General features: G+C 47.7%; 1 protein-coding gene across 1 annotated transcript; it reads left to right on the plus strand.

Annotated features, from left to right (window-relative positions):
• Nucleotides 1-13,181: 13,181 nt before the first annotated feature.
• On the plus strand, nucleotides 13,182-27,276 carry LOC139798213 (titin homolog). Its single transcript, XM_071748500.1, has 2 exons — nucleotides 13,182-13,341; nucleotides 15,459-27,276. The coding sequence occupies exon 2, from the start codon at nucleotides 15,526-15,528 to the stop codon at nucleotides 19,930-19,932; it is 4,407 nt and encodes a 1,468-aa protein (XP_071604601.1). The 5' UTR covers nucleotides 13,182-13,341; nucleotides 15,459-15,525; the 3' UTR covers nucleotides 19,933-27,276.
• The last annotated feature ends 50 nt before the right edge of the window (nucleotides 27,277-27,326 follow it).

The following is a 27,326-nucleotide window of genomic DNA, read 5'->3' on the forward strand; positions in this document are numbered from 1 at the left end:
AGGGTAGAAGAGTGGTAATAAAAGCTTAGTGGGGACCCTGGCCCTCCACTTGTGGGTCCTGGCCTGGTTCTGGTGCACAGTGCCATGCCTGCTGGGCTGGGTGGCAGGGCACTGTGCCACCCTGAGCACCTGCCACCCTGCCAGAGGAGACCAGCCAGGCTGAGGGGGTTGCTTAGCTGCTTGATTGCACCAGTAGGCACTTGGGTTGCGCTTTTTTCTCTCTCTGGCCCCCAGCTTTCCCTCTGTAGAGGGGACGTGTCTTCAGTTCCAGATTAACCTGGGGAAAACTCCAGCAACTCGGTCCTGCTGTTCTCCTGAGCAGTAACACAGGGCAAATCTGGCAGTGCCACCATGTTTCAGCTGGCTCTGGTTGAAGACCCATATTTACTTTCTCACAACTGTTCTTTGGGTTGAACTACTTTTGGTGTTTGCATTATTTATACTAAAATGCCGAATGCTAAAAAGTAGGTTATAGTAAGTGGTCTCTAATGGAACCCACATGAGTTTAGGCAACTCTGCCAACCTCTGTGTTCAGTCCTAGGATGATTTTGAGAGTGATGCACAGGGACTTGGAGCTTTAGGAAAATTAATAATGTTGCACACTGTCTACCCATGTTTCTTTTCTCCTGTGAAACTGCCTTTCTTGTCTTGTGTGTTAAAGAGTAAGCTATTGAGTAGGCTTTTGTTTTTTTTTTTTAAAGATCCTTAACTTGCATTACAAACTATTGTGTTCCATGTATACTAATACTGGTATTAAAAACAAAAAGCTAAATGGTAAGGTACTTGGGTGTTGCCATTGGTTTAGCTTAACTGTGCAGATTTCTTTTAATAAAAAAGTTGGTTTGACTAGAGATTGCAGCTTGCACTTATTCAGGAATAGTGAGTCTTTATGTGTAAATAGCTTGAAAGCCTTGTGCTCTACACTAGCATTTTTTTTTCTATATGTCTGAATGCATCTGTCAAATCTATGAAAATAGCCTTTGAAAGTGACAAACCATATTCCCATCTGCCATACTTTAGGATGTATTACACTCTGCAAGCTTTCCCCAGAACATTTTTAGTCAACACTTTCAGTCCTGTGATTATCAGAAATACCAAGTTTTTCTATTTTTCCTGCAGGACTTGCTGATAGTCTTGTACTGTTAAACTGAGGTCGTTCAGACTTAAAGAAATAGTCTTAAATTCTTTTAAAGCTGTTTTCTGTAATATGTAACTTGACAAGAGTGCACAGGATTTGCACCAAGAAAGAAGCATGCATTGCCGCTGTTGGAGAAGCAGAAAATAAACCTAATTAGCCTTGTTAGGCAGCTTACAAAGTCTTCTGCTAATTGCCTCGGTTTGTTTTGGCTCAGAATGGGTTTTGAGTTGCTCCATTTGTTATTGGAAGAGGCAGTTGCCTCTTCTGAACCTGCAGGTGCATATTTGGTCACCTTCTGAAGTAACAGGTCCTTCATGGAGTAGCAATGAACTGTATGTACCCTGCATACACCTGGGTCACTTTCTATAGTCCTGATACTCCAGCACATGTGAAATGGGAGCCTCTGCTGATTGCTCTTTTGTGAAAATCTCTGATTCTGTGAAGGGAAGGGCAGAAAGCTTCAGGTCACTACCTGCAAATGTTGAGATCAGTATTAGACCTGAAAGATCTGCAAACTGCTCTGGCAGATGCCCAGGGATGGATACTTGCTGAACTGAGGTTTTAACTGGGAGTGAGTTTTAGGAAAGTCATTCATGTCCAGAGGGATAGTGGTACAAACGAAAAGCAATTTTGGAAACAGTGTTAGAGGCAAGTAGGAATAGAGAGCTTGATATAAAGAAAATGGCAAAGAGATTAAAATAAAAAGTGATCTTTTTAATGTAGCTATTCTCAAGACACTTTAATAGCTATCACACTGTTGGAAGGATCACAGCTAGCACTGTTTATGGGAGCACCATTTTCCCTGATGGTACCTCGCTGACTTAAAATTCAAGATGTTCTCAATTGTTAAGTAGGAAATGAAGAAGAAAAGTGAATTATTTCACCACTGTGAATTATGAATTAATCAAGCTTCTTACCCGTCTCCCCAAAAACCCCAGACAACACAACCTTTAAAAGCTCTCTTAGTATCATAAAAAGAGAGCACAAAGCAAATGCATCTTAGTTTTACAGGTCACTTTTAAAGTATCAGAACTTACAAACTGTGTTTGGAAGAAAATTTCTGACATCTCTTGCCTCCTCCTTCTCTGCAGGAGGTCTGCTGAGTACACCCTTGACTAAAACACAGATGTTTGTGTGAGATTGCTACAGCTGCAATCTCCAGGAACTGTTTAAAAGCTCAGCCAAAATCACCAGTGCTTAAATTATAGTTCAGAGCATAGAAATAGAGGCAGTGGTGCCTAAAAATTCAAAGATTGCCTTTATGAAGATACAGCTGTATCTCCCCAGGGGACCAACCACCATCTTGGGCTGTGACCCACCGAGGGCTCACAGGGGAGGGCTGGGCAGAGGCTGGATCCAACCCCTGCCACGGGTCCTGCCTTGTTGCCCTTACTGCTGTTCCCTAAGTTTGCTTCATCACAGCTTGCATGCCTACTTTTGCTGGACTCCTCCCTCCAGCCTTGTGCCAGAAGGAGGAGTGGTTTGTCTGTTCTGAGTTATCAGCAAAGTGTTGGTAAAAATCATGATGCTTAAATAGGCAGTTTTGTTACACTCTCTAAGGTGTGTGTTGGGGTTTTGTTGATGTCCACCATGATCCCATCATCAGATGTCCCCAGTCCTTAGTCCCTCCTGCGCAGGTATTAAAGCATAGGGCTTGCTTAACTCATTTTGAAATTACATTCCTAATTTTGAAAGGGGCTTTTATGGTTTCCTTTCTTAAAGCCAAGCTCTCAGCTGTGGTTTTCTTCTCACTTAGCTTTAGAGGAAAGCTTTGACACCAGTTGTTGAAAGTTTCTCTGGCTCTGTAGGGAAAAAAAATTACTCCAGGAGAAGCTGAACAGCTTCCCCACACATATGAAGGGGTTTTCATACACCCAACTGATAGATGTGCTGGGACCCTTGCTATTATCCAAGCCTGAGGTGTTTGCTCGGAGACTACAGTAGTTTCTGACATGTTCTCCTTTTAGGTGGTATAGTATTTTTGTTTTGTTTGTTTTTGGGTTTTTTTTCAGATGTACTGTGGTCACTTGTAGTATCTTCCTTGGATTCCTTTCAGATCTTTAAAACAAATAGTGGTGTGTGAGGTGTTAGCAATGGTTTTAAAAAACTATTTGACTATGGAAGGAGAGTGTAAAAAAAAAAAAAAAAAAATGGTGCACAAGAAGCTTTCATATCGTCAAATATATGCTGCTTTTATGGAAATTTAAATTTTTCTCTGATTGCTAGCCATCAAACAGTCCAACATGTGAACAGTAAACCATCTTGTTCTGTACCTGAAGTGTGTTCACCAGTAACAAAGTTCTCGTTGGACCCTGATGACAGCTATCTAACCTCACTGCTCTCTCGAGGTTTGCCTAGCTATAAGTCAATGAGCTTTTCTGCTGATGCATAAAAAAGTAGATTGTTCCTCCTGTTTCAGGACCTGTGTTGGCTTTACTCTAACATACAGACACAAGTGCATATGGTAAGGATGACTGCTTGAATGCTCCTTAATTCTAGCTTTCTTGCCTATTTTTATTTAAATTCTGATGTTGATGCCTTTACTTTTGTTTGTGTGTAGGCTGGATTGCTTACTGATATAAGCAATAGCTCTGAAATTAAAAGAAATACATCTTGCATCTCCTTTAATTGAGCTTATTATTAAATGAGGAATAATAATTAGTAATAAAGCTTAAAGTCAGTGCAGTCTCACACCAAGTGGCAAATATAATGGCTTGGTGCTGGCAGAGAGCAAGTTGAGGAGGTTTGGGTTTTGACTGTTTTATCTGTTCTTTTTTAAATCTTGAACCAAACTTGACTTTCCACATGTTCCTAGTACAAATAGCAAGGTCTTTGCAGGACAGCAAGGAATCTGGTACTCAGGCTTTTGTAGGTCAAAGGTCCCCATTGTGAACATGGTTTGGGCTCTTGGCTTTTCCATCTGATTGTGGGAGTTGCTGCAAGCAGGGGGTTTCAGAGGTAGTTTTGCTGGTCCCATTCTGTATTTCTCTGGCCATATCATGTCCTGGCTTTGCAAACGAAGATTTCAGAAGGGCTCTTGCCATGCTTGCTGCAAGTGTGCTGATGGATGATAAGGCCAATGGGGGACGGGCAGTGTGGTTGCAAAAGCACAGCAGAAAGTCTCCTGTGAGGGGACAGCCAAGGCACGGTTCTTTCTGTGCTGTCTTTTCTCCTCGAGAGTGATTGTCCGTGTGTTCTCAAAGGAGGCAGCAGCATGATAGATGGTGTATCTCCATGTCCCCTGACTGGAGGCCCGAGTGGACCACTGGTGGCAGTCAGTATGGCCAAAGCTGAGGGATTGGTTCAGGGAGTCCTTGTATCTCCTCTTTGGGGCTCCTCTGTTGTGGCAGCCAGTGGCACGTTCACCATAGAGCACAATCTTAGGGAGGTGGTGATCCTCCATCCTGGAGACATGCCCTGCCCAGCACAGCTGGGTCCTCAGTAACATGGCCTCAATACTGGTGACCCCTGCCTGTTCAAGGACAGGAACATTGGTCACACAGTCAGTCCAGGGGATGTTTAGGGCTGTACGGAGGGAGCACTGATGGAAGTGTTCAAGGAGTTGCAGGTGGTGGCGGTAGATGACCCATGAGTCAGACCCATGTAAAAGAGTAGGCACTACAATGGCTCTGTAGTCATTAATGTTTTGTACTTTTCTTCAGGTGTTTATTGCTCCAGACTCTTCTATGAAGTCTTCCAAATGTTCTGTATGCCTTTGCTAATCTGTTGTCTGTCTCTTTGTTGATCTTGGTGTCTGAGGAAATAATGCATCCCAGATAGCTGAACTGCTGGACTGACTTAAGCTCAGATTCACCTATGGTGATGTGGGGATGATGGAAGTCTTCCTGTGGTGCAGGCTGAACTTCTGTCTTCTTCAGGTTAACTTCCAGCCCCAAAAGGTCTGCAGCTTCCATAGAGCAGGATGTTATGCACTGCAAAGCTGCTTCTGTGTGAGCAATGAGGGTGGCGTCATCAGCAAAAAGCAACTCTGGGACATGGTGATTTAGGTTCTTGGTGTGGGCCTTCAGTCACCTTAGGTTGAACAGGCTCCCATCCGTACCATATCGGATGTAAATGCCATTTTCTTCATCAAGGTCTGCCGTGGCTCTTTGGAGCATCGTGCTGAAGAAGATTGTGAATAGAGTGGGTGCGAGAACGCAGCCTTGTTTTACACCGTTGATTATTGGGAAGGATTCAGAGAGTGCATCGCCATGTCTGCCTTGGCCCCGCTGATCCTCATGTAGCAGGATGGTCATTTTGAGGAACTGGGGTGGACATCCTAATCGTTCCAAGATTTGCCATAGACCCTTTCTACTCACAGTGTCAAAAGCTTTAGTGAGGTCAATCAATTTCACATAAAGACCTTTGTTCTGTTCCCTACACTTCTCTTGCGGTTGTCTGAGAAAAAATACCATCTCTGTGGTACTCTTATTGGCTCTGAAACCACATTGACTTTCTGGTAGAACTTCCCCTGCTATAGCAGGTACTAATCTGTTCAAAAGTGTTCTTGCAAGGATTTTTCCAGCAATGGACAGCAGAGTTATACCTCGGTAGTTGGAGCAGTTTGACTTTTCTCCTTTCTTCTTGTATAGGGTGATGACGACTGCATCACGGAGATCTGGTGGTAATTTTCCTTGTTCCCAACAACTCACAAGGAGCTTGTGAAAATTATCGTGGAGTGCTTGGCCTCCATGCTTCCATACTTCAGATGGGATTCCATCAACCCCAGCTGCCTTGACAGTTTTCAGTTGCTGTATGGCCTTAAGAGCCTCTCCTAAAGTAGGAGCTGTGTCTAATTCAGTTTTCACTGGTTGTTGTGTAATGTGCTGAATTGCTGAGCCTTGGACTACACAGCAGGCACCCAAGAGAGTCTGAAAATGTTCAGACCATCGGTTCAGGATGGAGGTTTCATCTGTCAGAAGCATTTGGCCATCTGCACTGAGCAGGGGGCTTTGGACCTGGTGTGTGGGTCCATACACTGCTTTCAGCACTTCATAGAGCCCTCCGTATATATCCGGACATATAAAACACAGTAAAAATGCCAACATCCCATTAGTGCTGTGGTCTTGTTACCACTGCATGGGTAAGTGTGAGTTCATTTCTCTGAGCTCTCAGGGCTTGTGTAGTGCACTTACTGTTAATACGATAAAAAACATCTGCGGTAGAGGAGATCTGTGAGTGCTTGATGGGCAGCATGTGCTAATGGGCCATCACTGCTTTCCTTTCCTCTGCAAAGGTTAGGGACTTGTTTTCCTGCTGCTGGGAGCAGGGGGACCAGGGAGGTGCAGAAGTCAGAGGGAAGCAATCTGTGATGGCATCTCAGGGGGGATCTGCCCGGCTGTGGTACTCCTTCCTCTCTGGTGAGGGGTGATGAGTCACTTCTGCTTTTTCCAAGGGATCTGTTCCTTTGCAGGCATAAGCTGTTGTTGATAATTTTTCTTGAAGTTATTTTTCTCTTCATGGCTAACCAGCAATTGATGGTTTTTGTCCCCAGTATAAAGGAACAAACAAAACCTATCATTAAGCTGCAAGAAGGAAAATTGCATGGAGATCAAGTACATTTTAACTGCAGCATCCAATTATGAAGGGTAAACTGCCAAAATCAAGGATGCTTTAAATATGGTAAATAGTCCTAAAGAAAACTGGGTGTATTAGTGGTGATGATGTGTTACATGCTAAACAAGATGTATTTCCCTGCCTCAGTTTGCCACATAGCTGGAGAAATATCAGATTCATTGGGGAGATGGGACTTCTTTTACTGGACAGTAGCCATGGTCAGAGAAGGTTTTTAGCATTAAGAAGCATGTAAATGAAGGAGAAAAATAACTGTGGGCCAGGACAGCAAGGTGAATCGTTGAGAGGAGAATAGACTCTCTTAAGAGGGGAGGAAGGACAATAGAGTGTAATGACAAGGGTTAAAAAAAAAGAGATGATGTGAGGGATGTGCAGAAATGGAAGGATGAGAGGTTTGAGGTGAAGGGGAGGGGTGTGCATTAGCGCAGAGGAAACCTCTCTCCACTGGAATGCATAGAGACATTTCCTGCCTTATGCTTTGGTTTCTTAATAGTTATCTGACTATAAAATTAACCTACATCATTTGCTTGTAGTTGAATAGCAGTTATATTAACCCACTTTCAAAATAGGGCTTACCTAGCCTGTCAGCTCTGAGGCTGCTTCGTCCCCAAGCATCCAGGGCTGAAATCCATTTTTCTGCCTTAACCTATTTCCCAAGCAGGCATCCAAAGTGGTGCATCAGAAACAAGCTTTGCTGCTCAGCCCAGCAGTTGACAGAGAATACAGACACATATCAAACCGTTAATTCATATTTCAGTAGGCATTTTCGTGCAAGGAGGCAGAGCATCAGCATGTGAGAACGCTGCCGTTAGGAGTTGTGGTACTGTTTCTATTAACCGCGTGGCCTTGATTATCTGAGGCCCAATTATCTGAATCTCCAGGTTATCTGAAATGGGGTCATATCCCCCATTGTCTGTTAATTACACCCACAATACCCTTTCCTCTCCAAATGTCTTTCACTGGCCCCTCCCAAGCTTTGGTGACTGGGTTGTGCTGAGGGCTTATAGCTCTAGTGAGCACTTTACCTAGTTGCTATATTTGATTTTTTTGTATCCATGTTGGAAAAAAAATTGTATTATGTACAGACTTTTGAATCCATGAAGACTTCTAGAAATAGTAGTCAGTGGCTGTATGTAGTGATCTGCCTGCTGGGGCTGGGACCAGCACTGTCTGCAGAGAAGGCACCAGCTGCTTTCAGGTTTTCTTTCACCCCAGAAGGGCACCCCACCAGTATCGATGTAGCCCCCTGGTATAGGTGCAGTGTAGGAGGGAAGGTGGGATTTATCACAGCACAGTATATCCTACTCACAATCCTTGATACACTGCAGAGGAGTGCACCTTTTGAGGGGGATTGCCTGTGGCTGAAACTGTCTGGCTCTAGCTGACCTGTGAGTGCCTGCCTGAGGGCTGGATAGGGAGAGCTTTGTCCCCATTCACTGGAGGATGGAGGGGGAGCTGGCAGAGGTGGGCTTCGGGGCGGGGGGAAGAGGCCATACATCTGCTTCACTTCAGGGCCAGAGCCAGCATGTGTTCCCAGCTCACACCCAGAACTGTTCAAGATCCTCAGGGCATCCCTCCCTCCTCCATAGGACTGGTCCCTGTAGTTTGTTCTCCCTTGCCTTAACTGGGTGCTGCTTTTAAAAAAACTTATACAAAGCTGTGAAAACCCTTGTAAGAACTTCTTTTTTTTTTTTTTTTTTTTTTTTTGCCCTATACTCTTTGTTCTCTTTTGTTCAGTGCTATCTGGTTTTCTATCTATTCTGGTCTTCTGGTGCCATCTATTCTTTTGGAGCACTTAGCTTGGCGAAGATGCTGAGTAGTGCCTCAGAGAAACCCTCATGGTAATTTTTTTTTTTTATCCCCCCCTTCAAGTGGAGATCCCAGATGTCCTTGATAATTAGAAAAATTAGCAAGGACAATTCTGGAAAGGATTTGAAAGCTAGTATGTAGAATAATGTTTCCAACATGATAAATTTCCCTTGGTTTTAAAGCAATAGCTCAGTGGTAAGGTTTTTAATTAGTCATTAAATATTGTATTAGATGTATCACACGTGATGATAAACTACTATAGAATACAGTTGGGTTAGTTACTTGGGGAAGTGGGAGTGGAGGAAGCTATGACAGGAATATAAAAAAGATTAACTTATTTGAGTTTGCCATTGTTTTTCTTTAATGTAAAACCAGCTTTAATTTGTTTGATTTTTATTTGGCAGCAGGTTGGGAGAAGGTGATTTTTAATGTTTAACTACTTTTAAAGTAATTAAGCAAATGAGACACTACTCTGAAGGGTTAAAAGTCTGGATCAGTAAAGGATGTCTTTTGTTTATATAGTCAGATGGCTCATTGTAGAACCTGGATACCTTGACAAATATGTGCAGCTGACAAAAACCTAACCAAACAAGACCCATTTATAACTTGTTTCTTCCTGCTTTTCAGTTGAAATGCAAGCTCAATCTATCCCCCTGTGCTTCACCAAGGATGGCATAAATTCAGGGGCCTTGAGAACTCCAGAACAGTATTTCCATAGTTATTTTGGTTGTGCTTTGCACAACTTAGTCTTTTAATATAGAGAAGAAAAAAAAGCTTTTTTCTCCTTGCTAGCTGTTGTGTGGGGCCTCAGTTCTCTCTGTGCTGCTTTTCTATTTTTTTTCAGTGCAGCAAGAGAGAATTACTGTAGCACCCACAGAGGTGTGAAGGGACTCATTCATCTGTGTGGGGAGTGTTAGGTGCCAGGCATATTTCTGAGGATTGAAATACAGGCATTTAAACTGGTACATCCAGTGTCAGCCTTTAACTGGGGCTTTGAGAGATGAGCTCCAGAAAATCTGGCTGCAGTGGCTCACATGGCTGCTTTGCCCATCCCCTGCAAGGATTTGCCACATCCCAGAGAGGAGTGCTGGGAGTAAGAAATGTGACCTCTCACCTCCACCTCTCAAAGCTTGAGGTCTTTGGTGCAGCTACAAGTGAAGATGGGTTTGAGCATGTACTGTGTGTCAGATGGAGTAGAGAAGATGCAGCATGGATTACCTTTTGCTGTCCTGGGGTAATAATTTCAGGCAGACAATTGGCAGTAGCTGTGGCTCTGTGTGCACTGGGGCAACACTGGTGCGGGCTGCTGCTGAAAACACAGTGCCACCTCCTGCCTTGGTCCAGTGCCTTTCCCTACTGGTGTTTGGTTTCACACAGACACTCCTGCAAGCCAAACCTGGGCTGGCAGGGAACTCATTTTCCCCTTCCACTGGACGAGACTTTCATGTGGCTCTGCATGCGGCGCTTCTTGCTCCTGGCACAGAGCAAATCAAGCCCACCTTTGGCAGCCCACTGCCACAGCTTTCACTCACACATCTTAAAGGTTTTTTCCAAGCAGAACAATCCTGTGATTCTGTGATCTAGCATGCAGGATTCACACTGCCCCTGGGGTTAGGGTCAGCTCACCTGCTTGCCAGCTGTGAGTGAGCTCCTTTTAAGAGGTTGCTCCTCCTTTGCAATTCCTCAAAATGGCATATCCATTCACCCTGAAAAATAAATAAAGTGGCCTCCCTGAGGACAGCGAGACATGCTTCCTCTGACCTCGGGGTCAAAGTGGGCACAGTCAGTGCTTTGAGTTCAGCTGATGGTGAGAACATTGCTCTCAAGCTATTCTTTCCTCTTAGTCATTTGCTTTTCTCAAATCTCCCCTTTTAGCTAGGTTTCCAAGCCACCTCCAGAGGTACCTCTAGTTTTGGAGGCAGCTCTCTGACAACTTGCACAGAGTCAGCCGTGTGACAGCAGGAGAGGGAAGGGAGAGGCCATCCCCATAAAAATACTAAATTGGATTTTGTAAGTTTACAGCTATGTTTTGTTTCTTTTACAGAATTATAATCCTGGTGCTTAGAGTGGTCTGAAAGGAACAGAAACATTTAGCCTTGAACTTTTGTTCTGCTGCTGCTTCTTGTGCCTCTGAGGTACAAAACATACCTGTAAACTTATAATCAATCAAAATGATGTTCAAGGGCTAAAAAAAACAAACCCAAAAAGGGCACAGACTTCATGTTCAACAGTGAGAAACTTGGGGTGGGCAAACCAGAAGATTGCTGTTGGCAATTGGCAGGTTTTTGGAGACTGGTGTCCCAGGTAGGTTGGTATGAACTGGCTGATTGCTTTTTCCTTTGATTTATTTTCTCCCTTCCTCTCCCTTCCTCCCATCTCCCACCTCAGAATACATTCTTGAACCAGAGGCAGGCTGGGCTGCCCCTGAAGTTCTATTTCTGGCATTCACAAGCAGAACAAATACAGCATCACCCTGGGGTGCACCCAGAAAGAGGCAGATGTGGCAGCCCCATCAGTTAGGGACACAGCAGGAGCTGGCTCTGCAAGTAGGGCAAAGCACAGGATGAAATCCAGATAACGTGGCCTTTCCTCACCGTACTCTAAATCCTGTACCAGTGCAGCCCATAGGTGTTACGGAGAAACCCCTGCCTTTCCCCAGCCCCATTGTTCCCAACCTCCTGGCCTTTGTTGGAAGCCCTGTGTGTGTGTCCCCAGCAGGAGCTGGGGGAGGGTTGACTTCAAACTCCACTAAACAGTAGAGGCACAATGCAAACAAATGTATTGCAGCACGCAGCTATGCAAATAGCTTTAGAGCACAGCACGTTTTCCCCAGCGTTAATTGCTGCACCGCCAGCGTTGCGTAGCAACAGCTCCGCTTGTGTCTCTGGCAGCTCCTGCCCCTTGATGCCTCTGACACCTTCTATGGCAGGCGGGGAAGGAGGAGAGAGCAGTGCTGCCCTGGGAAAGCTGGGAGGGTCAATAGGTATCGAGGGGTTCAGGTGATAAGATTTGCCTGGGACGCCAGGGTGCTTTCTGCTGGCGCAGGGTGACGTGCAGTGGTGCAGGAGCAGAGGAGCCCCTGGCAGCCTCAGCCTGTGGCTTCTCCAGCTCTTGAGAGAGATGACACATTCCTCATGCACACCCAAAGCTAAGAGAGCCTCTGACCATGGGAAGAAATGATCACAGGCACCGAGGAGAAAGCTGCAGGAGCTACAGAGAGCTCTGGGCTTCCTCACCTGTCTGCTGATCCCAGCAGCTCCTGCCAGGCTGACCTGTCCCTCCCAAAAGACAGATTCTTCAGAGAAAGGGGTGTCTGCCTTCTACGGACATTTTTTTCTCCTTTTAAAAATCATGTTCCCGATTCTCATCCTCTACATTCACCATTTGGTCTTAAGCTCTTGCTGCACTTTTGCCAGCTGGGCTAAGGAACCTGTTAATACCCAGCACCATCCCCTGGGAAAACACTTCAGCTCTGCAACCAGACTCTCCTCTCTGATAAGCCACAGAAATAGATAGTTTCCCTGCAACAATTTACACCATCCTTAAGCAACCCTTCCTAAAACTATGGGACACTTGAGCTAGCCTCTTCTATTATACCTGAGCATGAAACAAGCTCCTCACTGAGACTGCCTTAAGCATCAAGAATGAGGACAATCCTGGTTCCACTGGCTGCCAGGCAAGAGGATGGCCATTGGCATGTTTTATTAAGTAGTAATAGCTATAACAGACAGGAATGGTGGGAAATACTGGACAGATCAGCAGGTCCTGGGGAGCACAAGCCTGGTCTAGGAGATCTGGGGATGAAGGAACACAGGCTCATCACCTAGGGGGATACAGGAGAAGAAGGACCAAAGTAGGATACAGTTGTCCTTGGAGCCCAGCTGCAGGTGGTGGGGAGAGCCCTGCCTCAATGTTATCTGGAACAGAGAAAAATGAGATGCTGCCTGTGGCACCCAAAAATGAGAGGGCTGGGGAAGGAGCAGAAGAGCTCAAGATGAGAAGTTGCAGCTGACCTTTGAGCTAAAGTGATGTGAAAGCACAGGACCCTGAACATGATGCTCCTGCAGATGCAGGTGAACTGTATTGCTGAGTGTGACATGGATCTCTTAGGGACAAAGGGCATTGAGGCTGAATGGATTTATTTCTGTTATCAAGTAGGAAGAATATTTATCTCAGGTTTTTAAATTTACAGCTTGACAAGCTGTATCTTAGATTGACTCCTTTGAGTACAATGGGGCAGGTAAGGTGAAAATGAGCACCATGGCCCCAGTCATGGCCCCAGGGAAGAAACTAGGTGAAGGCAAGGCAGAAATGCCACCTGCAGCCTTTATGACCAAAGATCCCAAGTCTCCTCCATACAAGGAGGACATGGGTCTTTTCCAGCCCCTCATGCCCATGCAAAGCAGGTGTGATCTGACTGTCTGTGTTCAGCATCATGCTAAGTGACTGCAGGGTGAGAAAGGACTGTGCCCAGCCACTCTGGTCCCTTCTCCCAAACTAGGGACTTGGTACACAGACCCACAGTCTCCTCCCTCACTCAGCCTGTAGCTCTCCTTTTCCTCCTCACCACCCATCCAGGCACCTGCTTCACCTGTGCCATGGCTCTTCTTTGGCGGCTGTTTTTTGGCACGTGGCACCTGAAGGCATCCCGGCACGGAGAGAGTTGGCTGTTTTGCCACCCTAACTGCTTCCTAAGGCTGCCGGGGGAGCGTGGCATTGGGGTGGGCCAGGGCAGGGCCACACCTCTGCTGCCACTGTTATAAATTGAGACTTGCTGGGGGAAGATGGCTGCCGCTCTTAGCAGCTGGGCTTGCGGGCAGGTAAGAGGAAAGCAACCGCCCTCTTTGCAAAGGTATAAAACCAGTTGTGCTGAGCTCTGCCTCTTTGAAAACCCCCCTTCTCCAAGCCTTCCTCATGCAGGGATGGGGGCCAAAGGTTTTTTATCCCCTTTGTTATTCAGCAGGGCAAGGGGAGGAGCTGGGCTGTGTAAGAGATCCTGCCTGACATAACCCTTCCCATGCAGGGCTCTGGAAAGGGGCCAGGCTGTACCTGAGCATTTTTATTTAAACTAATCCCAGGCATTGCAAATTGAAAGTCACTGCAGCACCAGGTAGAACCAGTTGAGACGGTTTCTGGAAGGCATTTTCCTCTCCTGCCCCGGTGTAGTAAAGCAGTCTCGAGGTACATTGTTTATTGCTAATCCTGAGAGCATGTTCTGGAGGTGCGGGAGGGCATTCGGCGAGCTGAGCTTGCTCAGCCTTTCTGGGTGGTTTTGGAAAAAGCTTTCCCAAGAAGCCTTTAAGGAAGCTGAGGGGCTATGATTGAGAGGTGAAGCCTCATTGTGCTTAAAAATCTGGGCAAACTGGAAAGCAAAGGGCTGGCTAGCTCATTATAGGCTTAGATGCAGCCTAGTGCTTCTGGGCAAAGAGGAGTCCAGGTGTCACCTGGCCAGCACGGAGCCACCTTACCCTGCTCTTTGCTGATTTTGGGAGCAAACCCCACAAGTTTGGGGAAGCGGTTGCTGGAGGTGCCTCCCTGGTGCTTGCCTATTCAAAGAAAGCAGCCAGTAAGCAGTAAGTAAGCAGCAGGTGAGGGCTGCCACCTCCACTCCGTGTCTTTCCCTCCTGCTCTCCCCCAGTGGCTTCTCTGAGATGGAGCTTGTCCTCCCCGTCTGCCTGCTCAGCCCTGTTCCTGGCAGCATGGGGAGGGAAACCCACTCCAAATGAAGCTGCTTTTCTCCTTTTTCCTGGTCCTGAACCCTGTGATAAGCATTGCCTCCCTCAACCCAGCATAGCCAGTGAGGTTGGGGCCTCATGCTGTAGGGGGAGAGCAAGGCTGTAAGGGGATGGAAATGACTTTCACTCCTCCAGTACAAGGCCAGGAGGTGCAAAGTGCAACTCTTCCTGCAAAGCAACCCAGTGTTGCTGGCAAAGATCCTGTGCCAGGCAGTGTGGGTGCCAGGGTTCACAGCCCCCTCAGGGTGGGAATCGCCTGTGCTGCCGTTGGGAACAGATATGTTCTTGATAACAGCACCTGGCATGGCACTCCTGATGCATTCATGTGAACACTAGGTAATTATCCCTTAACTTCTCTGCCAATAAGTCCTAATTAATTGCCTCTGCCAAGCAGGTAAATTATAATCACCTTGGTTTGAGAGCTAGCTGGAGGCAGTGATCCTGTAGCCAACAGTGCTGTAGGAGCATTGCCTGTCTGGGTGACCACTGCATGTTGACAGTTGGCCTGTCAGCTGCAGAGCCACTTTATTAAATGGCAGTAAATCAAAGGTCAGTGCAAATGGCAAAGTACCACACTATACAAGGGTGCACTGCTACCTGCGCTTCCTGCAGGCTGAGAGCTTGCCAAAATTTCTGCACCCATTACAGAGGAGACTCAGATCTGCTCCGTTTGCCCTAGACTCATGCTCTTCTGCTATCAAGACTTAAGCAGAATTTGAAAACTTAGAGACAATCAAGATTTCTGGCATCTGTCCACCCAGCTGGGATGTTGCTGTGCTCCCACCCAGCCAGGCTGTGCAGATCGAGCATATGCAATTGTCTTGGTGGGTCCCATGTGGGCCTTTTGTACTGGGCATTGTGCAGATACTAAATCTGATTCTCAATGGGAATTGTAGGTTTGCTTTGAATATGACACGGGGTATCTACACACCAGAATGTCTTAGGCAGAACAGTCATTCTGTGGCAGTGGGATGCAAAAAGCAGTGCCAGTCCACATCCTGCCAGTAAAATGCATATGTAATTGTGGATGCTGGGGTCTGGAAGGATACCTGCCAGACCTGTGACAACAGGATGCTTGATCTCAGCTGGAGGTCAGGCAAGGGATTTGTCTAAGTGGGAGGAGAAGGGTTATTCCAGTTTTGCAGCATAAACTTTTATTTCCTGGGACATGTTACTGATTGCTTCTCTCTTTGTCTCTCTAGTGAGGATGCAGCAGAGACAATAGCAATAGACTCTAACAATCAGCCGAAGTCTCCACTGGAAAAGTTTATGGTCAGACTGTGTACACATCACCAGAAGCAATTCATTCGTGTGCTAAACGACATATACACTGAAGTACAACCAGACTTTGAAGGCCAACAGTTGTCTGATCCCGAGAGCATGGAGGCCTCTACTTGTGGCTCTGGCTGTAGCCAGAGAAGCACTGAAATTCAGGATAAGGGTGCTACTTGTACTGAATCAAAGCTCCCTTCTTCCTTGGACCCAGGACATTTGGGGTCTGACAGCCCCCTGCATGTTACAGGACAAGCCCCAAGGCAGCCACCCATGGAGCTGAAGTCTCTGGACACAGCAGAGAGCTCCAGTCCTGCTTTGAAAAGGGACTTCTCGGAACTCCCTGTCAGCAGGCTTTGTTCTGCTAGTCCAAAGGATAGCTCCACCCAAGGATACCTCAGCACATTAAATTCTTCCTCTTTGAATTTCCATCATGCAGCAAAGATCCTGGAAGGGCAGCAAGCCGCTGGGCACGAGCAAGAAGCCAGTGCCAGAAAGTATGAGGACAATAAAGAGCAGCTAGCAGGTAAGACTCTCATGGAAGGTTATATCTCAGTCAAAGTGGCAAATGTTAATGGCAGCGAGGACAGCTTAGATGGCTGTCTTGGGTCCCAGAAGAGCTCTTTCAGGGCTCTGCCGGAAGAGTCCTGGGATCCTGGCTTTGCAGTGGCTCCCCCTCGCAGAGCTGACAAGGAGAACACTTTGCAATGCAGCTCAAAAGCATCTTTGCACCAGGAATTAGACACAAAAGAACAAGATGCGAGACCAAAGCAAGAAAACCACCTACACACGGTGGCCAAGGGCAAGGCAGGCTGCCACCTGCACACGGCTGACAAGGGCCAGCTCGATAAGTCCAAAGAGGGCTGGCTGCCCGCCAGCACCACGCCAGCCGCACACCGCGCCCCCGGCGGGCACCCCCGCACCAAGGCAGCCTCCCTCAGATCCACACGGAAGGGCAAGAAGGCATCAGGGCTGCGAGTCAATGACTATGACAACCAATGTGACGTGGTCTACATCAGCCAGCCCATCACCGAGTGCCATTTTGAGAGCCAGCGGTCGGTGTCATCCCGCAAGACGGCGAGGAAGAGCACGCGGGGGTATTACTTCAACGGGGAGTGCTGTGAGCTCCCGACTGTCCGCACGCTGGTGAAGAGTTCCCGGGCTGAGGAGAGGGGCAGCAGCCCAGCACTGCGAACAGAGACCCTCATAAGCTCTAAGCCATCCTTAGTGCTCTCAGTGGGGGGGTCTTCGGGGGCAGGATGGGAAGGTGAGAAGAGGGTTTCCCTGAGGCTCCTGGCTAAAGCAGCACCAACCATCCGAGAAACAAAAGAGAGACCCGAGATGAGCTTGGTACCACTGCGGGACACTCGGGCGCTGCGGTCGAGGGAAGCCACCATGGCCATGCCTTTCTTTTCCCTCTCTGCCCCACCCAGCCCCCAGAAAGAGGACAGCTCAACTGGCTCGCCTCCCCCCAGCTCCCCTCCCACTGAAGGAGGGGGAACAAGAGCTAGGGGCACTCTCCCCTGGGAGGCTGGCAGCAACCTGAGCTCCTCTGGGGATGGCAGTGGTGGCGGGCAGGCTACTGATTCTGCTGCCCTTCCTGTCTCAGCAGCACCTGGAGGGAAGGAAGGTTGCCCAGGCTCTGATGCACAAACTGATCCCAGCCTCCCTGCCAGCCCAGAGCCAAAGTCCCCATTGGCCCACGAGGGTGCTAGGGATCCTGCCCAGCTTCCAGGTGTGGGAGATGTGGAGCTCTGCAGGCAATGTCCAGCAGAACCCTCCCTGTGCTTCCTGAGCCACCAGGCTCCTGATGTCCCCCCTGCCACCATGGTCAGGGAATGCCCTCCAGAGCTCCCTGACACCTTGCAGTGCCTGGATGTCAACAAAAGCATTGATGCTGAACCAGAATCTGAAATATTGGGCATGGCAAGTGATGGTTCCCTAGACCAAGAGGAGGCTGTAACAGCCAGTGTAGCCCTCCCGAAAATCTTGGAAGAGGAGGCAGTCCAGAATAGCAGCCTAGTGGGTGAAAAAGAGCCCCCTGAGGGGGAAGCATCACCTGAACCTGACAACCCAGACACTGCAGGGAAAGACTCTGTCTCTTCCAAAGACAGTCTAGACAAGAAGCGGAAGAAAGGCAGGAGAGTGCTTGTGGCATCAGACCGGTGTCTCCGTAGCCAGCAATCCCACTCACCTGCTGAGGGCAGTGCTGAGGATGCTGGTTCTTCCAGCTCTGTGCAGCTTCCTTGCCTTGAGGTCAAACTCTCCAAGAGCCCTGGTGCTAAACGGTTCAAGAGAGAAGAAGTGCACCTGGATGGGGCAGAATCTGTGCACTTCCCAAATGACTGTTTCCCCAGTGTGCTGCTCAAAACCAGTGAGAGGTCAGGCACCAGCCAGGCTCCTGAGAGCATCACTGACCAGCGGCCAGGTGAGGAGAATGGTGTCATTACCAGACAAACCTACAAAAGCATCTTAGCAAAAGAGACTGCAGCAGAGGGAGAAAATTCCTCTAAAGACAATCTCCCTGCCAATGGCAGCCAAAGTCAACTGAGTGAGATGCTGGAAATCAATGTCCAGGATAATTCTGGGAAGACAAGCAATCTCCTCCCTCCCAAGAGCAGTGTGCCTACAAATGTTGAGCAAGTGGATGTGAAACCAGGAGATGCCAGCAGAAAGGACAAGGAGAACTCCGACAGTGCCATAGACATAGACAAGCTGGAGAGCTATGAGCTGGTAGCCAATTCACCTCTGTGTCCCAGCAGCAGAGGTGGAAGTAAGCATCTTCCAGCAAAGGCTGCCAAGCATAAAAAGGCTGCCCTGCAGTTTTATAACTTAAGACATGCACCTGCATCTGCAGACACTGTAAAAAAAAGCGCACCAGGAAAGGAGTCTATGCAAGTGATCCCCAAACTGAGAGATGAAAAAATTTTGGGGAATGATGACTCCCTGGCACTGGAGGACATAGATATGGCGGACAGCAAACCAAAGTTCATGGAGTGGTGTGCTGAAGAGGAGAACCAGGAGCTCATTGCTGAGTTCAATGCCCAGTACATGAAAGTTCAGAAGGGCTGGATTCAGCTGGAGAAGGAGGTGCAGCCAGCCCCTAAGGTAAAGAACAAAGCTGACAAACTGAAAGAGATTTGGAAAAGCAAGAAAAGAACACGGAAAAGTAGAGGCTCTCTGGAGGTGCAGAAGCTTTCTCCTGTACAGATGCTGTTTATGAAGGCCTTTAAGCTGTCTGACATCTGTCAGTGGTTTCTGGACACAACTGAAACCAGGTCTCTAGTGATTGTGAAGAAACTCAACACCCGTCTCCCAGGGGAGATCCCCCCCATCAAAGTCCCCATGCAGAAATATTCCTCCTCTAGTCTCTACCCCAGTTCACTGCAAGCTGAACGTTTGAAAAAACACCTCAAGAAGTTTGCAGCCACTACTCCAGCTCGGAATAACCTGAAGAACCAAAAGCTTTGGGCCAAAATTCAGGAGAACACTGATAAAGTAGAAGCTGAAGAAACTACCGCTCCCAGCCAGACATCTCCCACTAACACTGGCACCAAGGACCTGAGTGAAGACAAAACCATCCAGCCTGCCCACAGCCTGCCCACACAGGCCAGCACCAGGATCCTGCGCAAGTACTCCAACCTACGGGGCAAGCTGCGAGCCCAGCACCGTGTGGTGAAGGCAGAGAAGAAGAGTGATGGCCCAGGGGACCACCTGTCCCTGGAGAGCAAGCAGAGCCGGAAGAGTGTGTGCATCAACCCACTGATGTCTCCAAAGTTGGCCTTGCAGATCAAAGCAGATGCCTTCCCTGCTAAATCTCCATCAGTAGATGGGACAGGGAAAGGGCGGAAGGGGAAGAGCAGGTCCCAGGAGGATCCCTCACCCAAATCTGACCTCCAGTTCAGCAGGAAGAAGAGGACACTGAAAGAGAGCGGGAGCACCCAGGAGCGGTCCAGCTCCTCCACCAAGGACAAGCTGCCTGCCAAGAAGGCCAGTAAAATAAAGCATTTGGAGGTCAGTACAAAAGTTCCTGCCACCCGAAAGCAGACTGCCATGGAGAGGAGCAATAAGCTGGCTAGAAAAATGTCTTTGAAAGAGAAGAGAGTCCCAAAAAGGCAGCTGGAGAAGATGCGGCTCCCCATGCGGAAGGGCAAGGAGAACACAAGCAGACGGGCTGTCTTGCCCCCCGGCCATGAGGAGCTGGCCAAGTCCCTGAAGCAGAAGCCCCTGGGTGAGTCCTCCACACGATCACAGAAGATGTCCAACAAGAAGCCCAGCTGTGGGAAGACCCTGACCAGGTCCATGAAAAAGATGCAGGAGAGCAGTGGGTCACAGGGCAAGAGGAAGCTGAGGGCAAAAGTGGACTGTTCACACAGCAAACGCTCACGACTGGACCCAAAATAGCAAAGAACCGGTAGCCATGTGCAAAACTGATGTATAATAGTAACCCTTTACCATGCATTAACTAAAGCTGCTTTTATAAGCTGTAGCAAGCCTTTAAAAATCCGCAGCTAAAGGAAAACGCCCGTGATTTTAGGCATCGGCAGATATGTCTCGGACAGAGAAGAGGTCGGTCTGTCTGGCTCTGCTGTTCGGAAGGAAGTTTCTGCAGTTTGAATGTTCCTTGGGTTTTTTTAAACTTGGAACCAGGCAGTTTTAGTTAAAAGTACAGTGCCTTATTTATCACTTTAAAAATAAAAATAAGAAGCTTGTCTGTGTGATTTGGAGGCTTGCATTTTATACTTGAGGCACAAGCACTTGTACTGTAGCAGAAAGAAAACCACCTTTGTGCACGTGAAGTAGTTTTTAGAAGCCTTTGTGTGCACACAAACATTTCCCTTTCCTTCAGAGTACTCCTTCTGTCTGTTGTCTTAGTGGCATTCAAAGCAAAACCAAAACCATTTCTCATCAGTGAAGGAGAGAAAGGTGAATCTGTCCTTTATCGGTTCTTTAATAGCAGCTGTTGGTGGCCTGGTCTGTTACCTGCATAAAAGTATTAATTAGCTACTGGTGTTTGTACTGCTGATAGCTGTCCCGCTCCCCTGTCACACAGCCCCTGGTATGTGGAGGTCCTTCTCAGGTGGAGGTGTGGGAGATGCTGCTGCTGACTGGGCATGTTGGGCTGTATCCCTCTTTTATTTCTTGCTAGCTTCAGGGATGAATCATTCCTGCCATGCCTTGCTTTTGGACAGGCCTCATTCTCCCATTTTGCTGTGCTCGTGATTTCTGTGGTCTGTGATGGCAAGGCAGTTTCTGCAGCTCTTCACTGAAGGTTGCATCTCTCCCTTTCCATCAGCTTGAGCTCCTTCTCATGTTGGTGCTCTGCAGGAGGAGAACTCTGGCCCTCATCCTGTGTACATTTTGCCTAGCCCCATCCTAAGCCAAGATTTGCAGTTGGAATAGGGCTGGGATAAGGGGCTTACTCAGTTTATTTTTTTATCATCATTTGCCTTTCATCCGGTTACTAGCAAGGTGCAGATGGTTCATCCTTGCTTGTGTTTGGTGCTGTGGAGTCTTAAAGTGGGCAAGCCTATCCCCTCTCCTACATGATGCTTTGCAGGGCTCCTCTGCAAGCCTGTGCAGCACATTAAAAAGCCAGCAGGGGATCTGCAGGGGATGAGCAGGGTCATGGTGCTGAGCACCCCTGGGAAAACCTGTTAGAAGTGCATAGAGCACATGGCTATGTGGGCTGTGCCAGGCAGGGATGCTCAGGGGCTGGGAAGGGACCACTGCAGTCTGCACCTGGAGAAAGGACCCTACTCAGCCACTACATCTCCTCAACTTCACTTTCACATTGCTGCACAAAGTTTTTGCAAGCCTTGTCCTGTACAGAGAGCAGAAGTGCCCAAGAGAGCTCTGTGCAGGCTCTGGAGTCATCCAACCTTTAGCAGCTGCTTGCTGGTCCTTGCTTGGCTCCTTGTCCCTGCTCAGCAAGGTACTGGGACAGGACACAGGTGGAGAGTTGCCTGCCCTAGGGACAGAGGCTAGAGAGGGCTCAGCTGCAATGGGAATTGCATTTCATGATTGGCATTGACCCTCAGATCCCAAAGCCCGTGGACTGGAGGTGGGAAGCAGATAATTTTTAAACCTTTTGCTTTCCCTGTTTAGCACAGAGGATGAAACGAGGCATTTGAGATTTGCACACCCTTCACAGAGCGCCTCTGGCTGTCTTGCAGGTATTCCCTTCCCCCAGTGCTGATGCACACGAGGCAGCACATTTTTTTCTTACTCTGAAATGGCTGATTTAAAAAAAAATCCTTTACCTTTTCTTTGAATCATGCTAGAATAAGTTAAATCTCTGAACAGCTAGGAAGTGATTAAATCTAGCCTGTCACTCCCTGTACAGATTAATATGAAGTTATCTATGACTAATTTTTACTGCATGCATTAAAAATGTCAAATATTTCATCAGAAAAGATTTAAAAGTATTTCAGGAGAGGTGTGAGGGCAGTGATAGCAGTTAAGTGACTGATCTGTACCTTTCTTACAGGTTATCTTTCTCTCTTGCTTCTCCATCTGTATTTTTGGTCCTCCTCTAACCTTCACCTGGGGCATCCTCTCGGTGGGCACATGGGCCCAGGATTTCCCCTCCTTTCCCTGGGCCCCACTTACCTCCGCTCCTCACAGTGCTCCTTGGCAGCAAGGTCTTTTCCCCATCCTTCACAACCCCTCTTTCTCCATCCTTCACTGTCGCTCCAGCAGCTCCATCCCTCCCTGGCTTTCTCAGGTTAGATCCAGCATGTCCCGTGCAAAAATCAGTGCTCCCGAAATCTGTGCAAAGAGCTTACTGACTTTTAAGAGGAGCTGGCCTGTGTCTCATAGGTGTAAATCTGAATTTCTGCACCTTTCAATGAGGACATGTTTTGTCAGGATAGGGCTGAAAAGGGAGTTCTGAGCTGGGCTGTGGATTGTTATTCTTGTCTCCAGAAAGCAAATTCAGACAAAGAAAATAATTGAGTTTTTTTTCAAAGAAAACCATTTTTCCTCCCAACAACTCCTTATTTTAAAATTACAGTTGTGAGTAAACCTGGAGCAATTCTTCTCTACATCATAGTGCTTTTGTGGAGCTGGCAGGAGTGTTTCTTCTGGCATCTGCCACACTGGGTGGTGGATTTAACACATGCAGGTAGTTTTTATGGAGACCAGGCTTGTTTGGCAAGGGATGGGTAGGGTGAAGCCATTGCCTATGGCTGAGTCACTGCAGCAAGCACTTGGGGCATGACTTCTTCAGCCCACCTTGAGGTGGGAATATTCGTGCTTTAGTACTAATTTCTCTCAGCTATGGATTTGTGCAGTCCTTTGGGTCACCCCCAGGGAGGAAGCCCTGGATGTGGGGTAGACCAGTGGTCATTGGCATCTCTAGAAAAGCATTAAGGCTTTCTTCTCTGAGGAAACCCCCAACACTTTGCCAGGCTCCTTTTCTTGCTGTCACTGCTCCAGGAGATGCCATCTTTGGCCCCTCTGCTTCTCCTGTGTGCATTCTCCACTTAACACCAGCAGTAGCTGGCAAGTCTTGGAGACTACAAGACCTGCTTTTAATGTGCTTCACCCCTGCATATGTGAGTGTTTTGTTTGGGGACAGAAAGGAGTAATGTATTAATTTGATAGAAATTTAAATTTGAAATTACTTTGTTAGCAAGTTAAAGGGTTTGCATGTGAGATGACTGCCTAGCAGGTTGGCCTTGCCTGTGTAGCCCCATTTTATCAGTGTTCAGATGTTTGTTTTTTTTTCTTTTCTTTTTTTTTTTTTTTCCAATCAGTCCTCATGTTGCTTTACTCTCTCCCTGAATTACTTCCCTATTTCCTCTCTCCACCCAGCCACACTTCAACTAGAACAGTGTACAAGAGACACAAAAATAAGTAGAGATAACACCATATATATAACCTGTTGCTCTTTATTAATGACTTGGGACATGCACAGCGCAGTTCTGTTTGTTCTGCAGTAAGGCAGCGGTGCAGTGTGCTGCTGAGGCATGACCCCTGCTTTAGAGGAGCTCATTTCCAATGAATGCAGCTTCTACACAGTGTGAGGGGTGCACAGGGATCTGCAGAGGATCTTAAGGAATGTAAGGAAGTAAGCAACAGTATTTATTGCCTTTTCACATGGGCATAGAGTACATTTCCGTTCCTTCTGGTGCAGAGCTGCCCATTGGCACTACCACAGTGCCATCCTCAGCTCTGCAGCCTCACCGTGCTCCTCCTCCTCTGAGCCACCCTGCAGCTCCATGCTCTGCTTCTTCACCTCCAGATTTTAGCACAAGTTCTGTGTCCCTCTAAAGAGACCTCTCCTCTTTCTGCTACTTTGGCTTTCCTTGCCAGCCACTTTCTCATCTTGAGCCTACTCTCCATCCCATCTCCCTGGTCCATGTACCAGGAACAGCATCGTCTTAGCTCTGCACCTCCACAGATGTCCTTACTGTCCCTTTGCTGCCAGCCCCCTCTCATGTGCATTGTTATCTTTTGCTCTCTCACCTCGTTGTCAGCAGCTCTGGGCCTTCACACTTCACGTGGTCAGGTACCATCCATCTTATCTAAAATGCATGTTGCTGTTGAAGGCTGGAAGAGCAGTTTCAGCCCAGGATTGTTCCTTCTGTCTGTAGCTGCTAGGTTCTTGTCTCACAATGCTAGCCCTGGAATGGGTTTCTTTCTCTACTGATGGGATGTGTGCAGTATATCCAAAGTGTGCACGTGTTTGTATTTATCACTGATTCATCATTAATGAGGTTCTTCTCACTCATGTTTGCTGTGTGCAGTGGTGTTTCTGTGTTCAGCTGCTAACACATCAGTGAGTAGTGTTTGCAGCAAACCTTCTCCAAAGACCTGGCCAGCCAGCACATTCAACAAACTTTCCACCGTGTTGCTGATCATCATCTGTGAGCTCGGAGAGCAGAATGAACTTGTTCCTGCTGTTCTCTATGTCCCTGTCCCTCCTGTGCTGAGGGGAGCCGAGTGGCACTGGATTGAGCAGGCTGGCTGGGAACTTTTTGCCAGTGTGCAGATGGGCAAAGCTGCAGCCCAGCTGCTTGCACAGCGCCTTTGGAAATGCTACTATTTCCGAAAGCTCTGCCAGCTTCTAGTAACTTCCAGGAAAACAGAGACACAGGCTCAGAAGGACACGGATGTACTGCTGCCCTCTTTTTAAGACTTGATGATGGACAGTTTCTCTCTCCAGCTTGTATTAATTCAGCCTGGCAACTGCATTCCCAGTTGAAGGTGCCAGAAAAAACAAAGTTCCCAGACTCCCATGGGCACAGGCAGTGCCTGGGGCAGCAGGGAGGTGCAGGCTGCCATCCAGCTTGGGCTCTTGCCTTTCCACCATTGGCAGTCACACCATAGGAAGAGAGCTGAGCCCAGGCTGGTTTTTTTCAGAGCAAACCATGAGGCTACAAAGTCCCAGTATCTCATGCATCCCCCTCTGTGTATCTTAGCGTCCGTTTGGCCCATCCTTTAGCTTGGTGGTTGTGAAATGAATCCATCTGTTCTAAGATGTTCTCAGGAGTTCTTGTTTGTATTAAGCTCACCCCTAGGCTTAGCAGAAATCACAGTCCCCATCCTTCCTCCTCCCCTCCCCATGGACAAGCCCTCTCCTTCACAAGCACTTCCACCTCCTCCTCCCCAAAGGGTGGCAGGGGGCAGCTGGCGGTTTGGATTCAGGGCGCATTGGCAGCTTGGGGGCAGCTGGAGGGGCTGGGATGCAGCCAGCCAGCACTGGCAGCCTGGGTCTGGAGGCTGGGCGGTCCCTTGGGCTGCTTTGCTAGCCAGTGTTTTCTAAGTCTGTTTGTAAGAGTACCTAATTTTAAAATGAAATGTGAATATATATTATGTGTAGGTGCCATGTAAGATAGTGTTGTGCTAGGCGGCAGGATGCTAACCTACTTTTTAAGCTTTTTTGGGGACAGGAAAAAGCATTTTTTTCTCACGTCATGCTCACAGATCTAATATTGTAAATAGTTTTTAAAAAATATTTATTTCATGGGCTTTCCACAGGTTCTTGTTTTGACTGGTGTGTCGGTTGGCGGGGCTGTATTGCCTAGCGTGCCGCAACCAAAGGGCTGGCTATTGCAGGGAGGTGGGGTGGGATGGGAAGAAATGGACAGGATGGGGTGGGGGGCAGTGGTGGTGTTTGGGTTGTTTTTTGTGTCACATCGAAGTTGAAGCATTAACTCTTCTTCTTCATCTCATTTGGATGGTATCAGATCTGGTTGATGGCCACAGTCCCTGGGGGGAGCAGTAAGCTCCTGTGGCCAGCCAGGATGGCAATTCCTGGAGGCGGGGGACACTGCAAGCAATAAGTTTTGTAGTAATAATGTCTGCCTCATTGGCAGGGGCTCTCAGGCCTCAGGGTGGGAATAATCCTGCTTCTGGCAGGAGCTCAGTCCAGTGTGGGATGGGGCAGGTGTCTCCTGGTCTGGGGATGCCCAGGGAATCATCCCCAGGGCTGTGGGAGGTGGGTACTGCAGTCACCCCCGGGGAACCCCCCCAGATGGCTGGGAGAGGGTAGGTAGTTACCCATAGCGAACTCCCAGTAGCAAATTACTGCAGTAAGCAGCTGCCTTCAGAGCTTCCTGCAGGTATGGGTGCCCCGAGGGAATGCACTGCTGTTGCCCTTGAATCCCAGTGCTGGCTCCAGAAGGTCATTTGCTTATTGCTTGGCATTTTGCAATTTTTTCTCTCCTAGGAGGTTCCATGTAAATTGGTTGCTTTTTCCTAAGTGTGTTTGGATTTCTTATTGCCTTTGATGTGGAGGTTTTTTAACCCCATTTTTTACTGGAAGTGTTTGCTGGCATCCATACCCCCCCACACACACCCCCTCCAGCCTGGCTGGCTGTGTGGGGCAGGATCAGTAGGATCATTGCTGGTTTTATGGTGATGGGTCCCCAACTTTGAAGGGTGGAGCAGAGAGTGCTGCCGGGTCTGGCCCTGCAGAACTCCTTACCAGCTCCATGCTTCCCTTTGACCTTTGAACAGATGTGTAAGGAAAAAAAAAATTAAAAAGGGAACAAAAAGTTGCTTTTTTAAGGAAAAAAGCTATTTTTGCTTAAGATGCTCAGCATTTATATATTATCTCCACCGTGGTGGCAAATGTTTTTCCTCACTGTGTCTGCTTCCCTGGGAGAGTTTTGTTTCTCTGTTTCTATATGACTTTTAAACACTGAGCTAAAAAGTCCTTCTGTCCGGTACTGTATGTTTGAGCCTAAGCAATGTGAACTGTACAGACCAGTAGTGGGAAGTCGGAGCCGGTGACTGGGCCTGGGAGAGCTGTGGCTTGGGCTGGCATTCCTAATGGTTCTGGGGAGCAGGAAGTTCTGCTTCATGAGTTGGGAAAATGAACTGTCTGCTGTGAATTCTTGGTTGGAAATGTAGAGAGGGGTTTCCATTAGATAATGTTTACATACCTCACCTGATGAACCTTTGAAAGTGTATATAAAAAAAAAGAAAATAAAATTATATTAAGTTGCTTTAAATCAATATGTATAGCTATAAGAGCTGGGTCATTGGAACTTTGAATATGTATCAACTCTAAATGTTGACATTTTGTGAACTCTGTGCTCCTGTCTTTTATTTCACCCTGGCCTATGGAAAAAGTTGTGTTCTTGTTCCAGGTAAAAGGTCCCTGACTCAGATCTGAACTCCTCAAGGATTCCCACCACCTTATTTTCTTTTCTTCCTCCACTGTTGATATTCACCCTATGAGCTTTCTAAAGGTCTGTATTTTATTGCAGCTTATTAAACATTTCTTTGATATCAGTGTTTGTTTGGTGTGATAACTGGGGAAGAGCAAAGGTGAGTGAATGCAC

The sequence above is a fragment of the Heliangelus exortis genome, chromosome 7 (assembly GCF_036169615.1).
Source record: "Heliangelus exortis chromosome 7, bHelExo1.hap1, whole genome shotgun sequence".
In the NCBI taxonomy this organism is placed as follows: Eukaryota; Metazoa; Chordata; class Aves; order Apodiformes; family Trochilidae; genus Heliangelus; species Heliangelus exortis.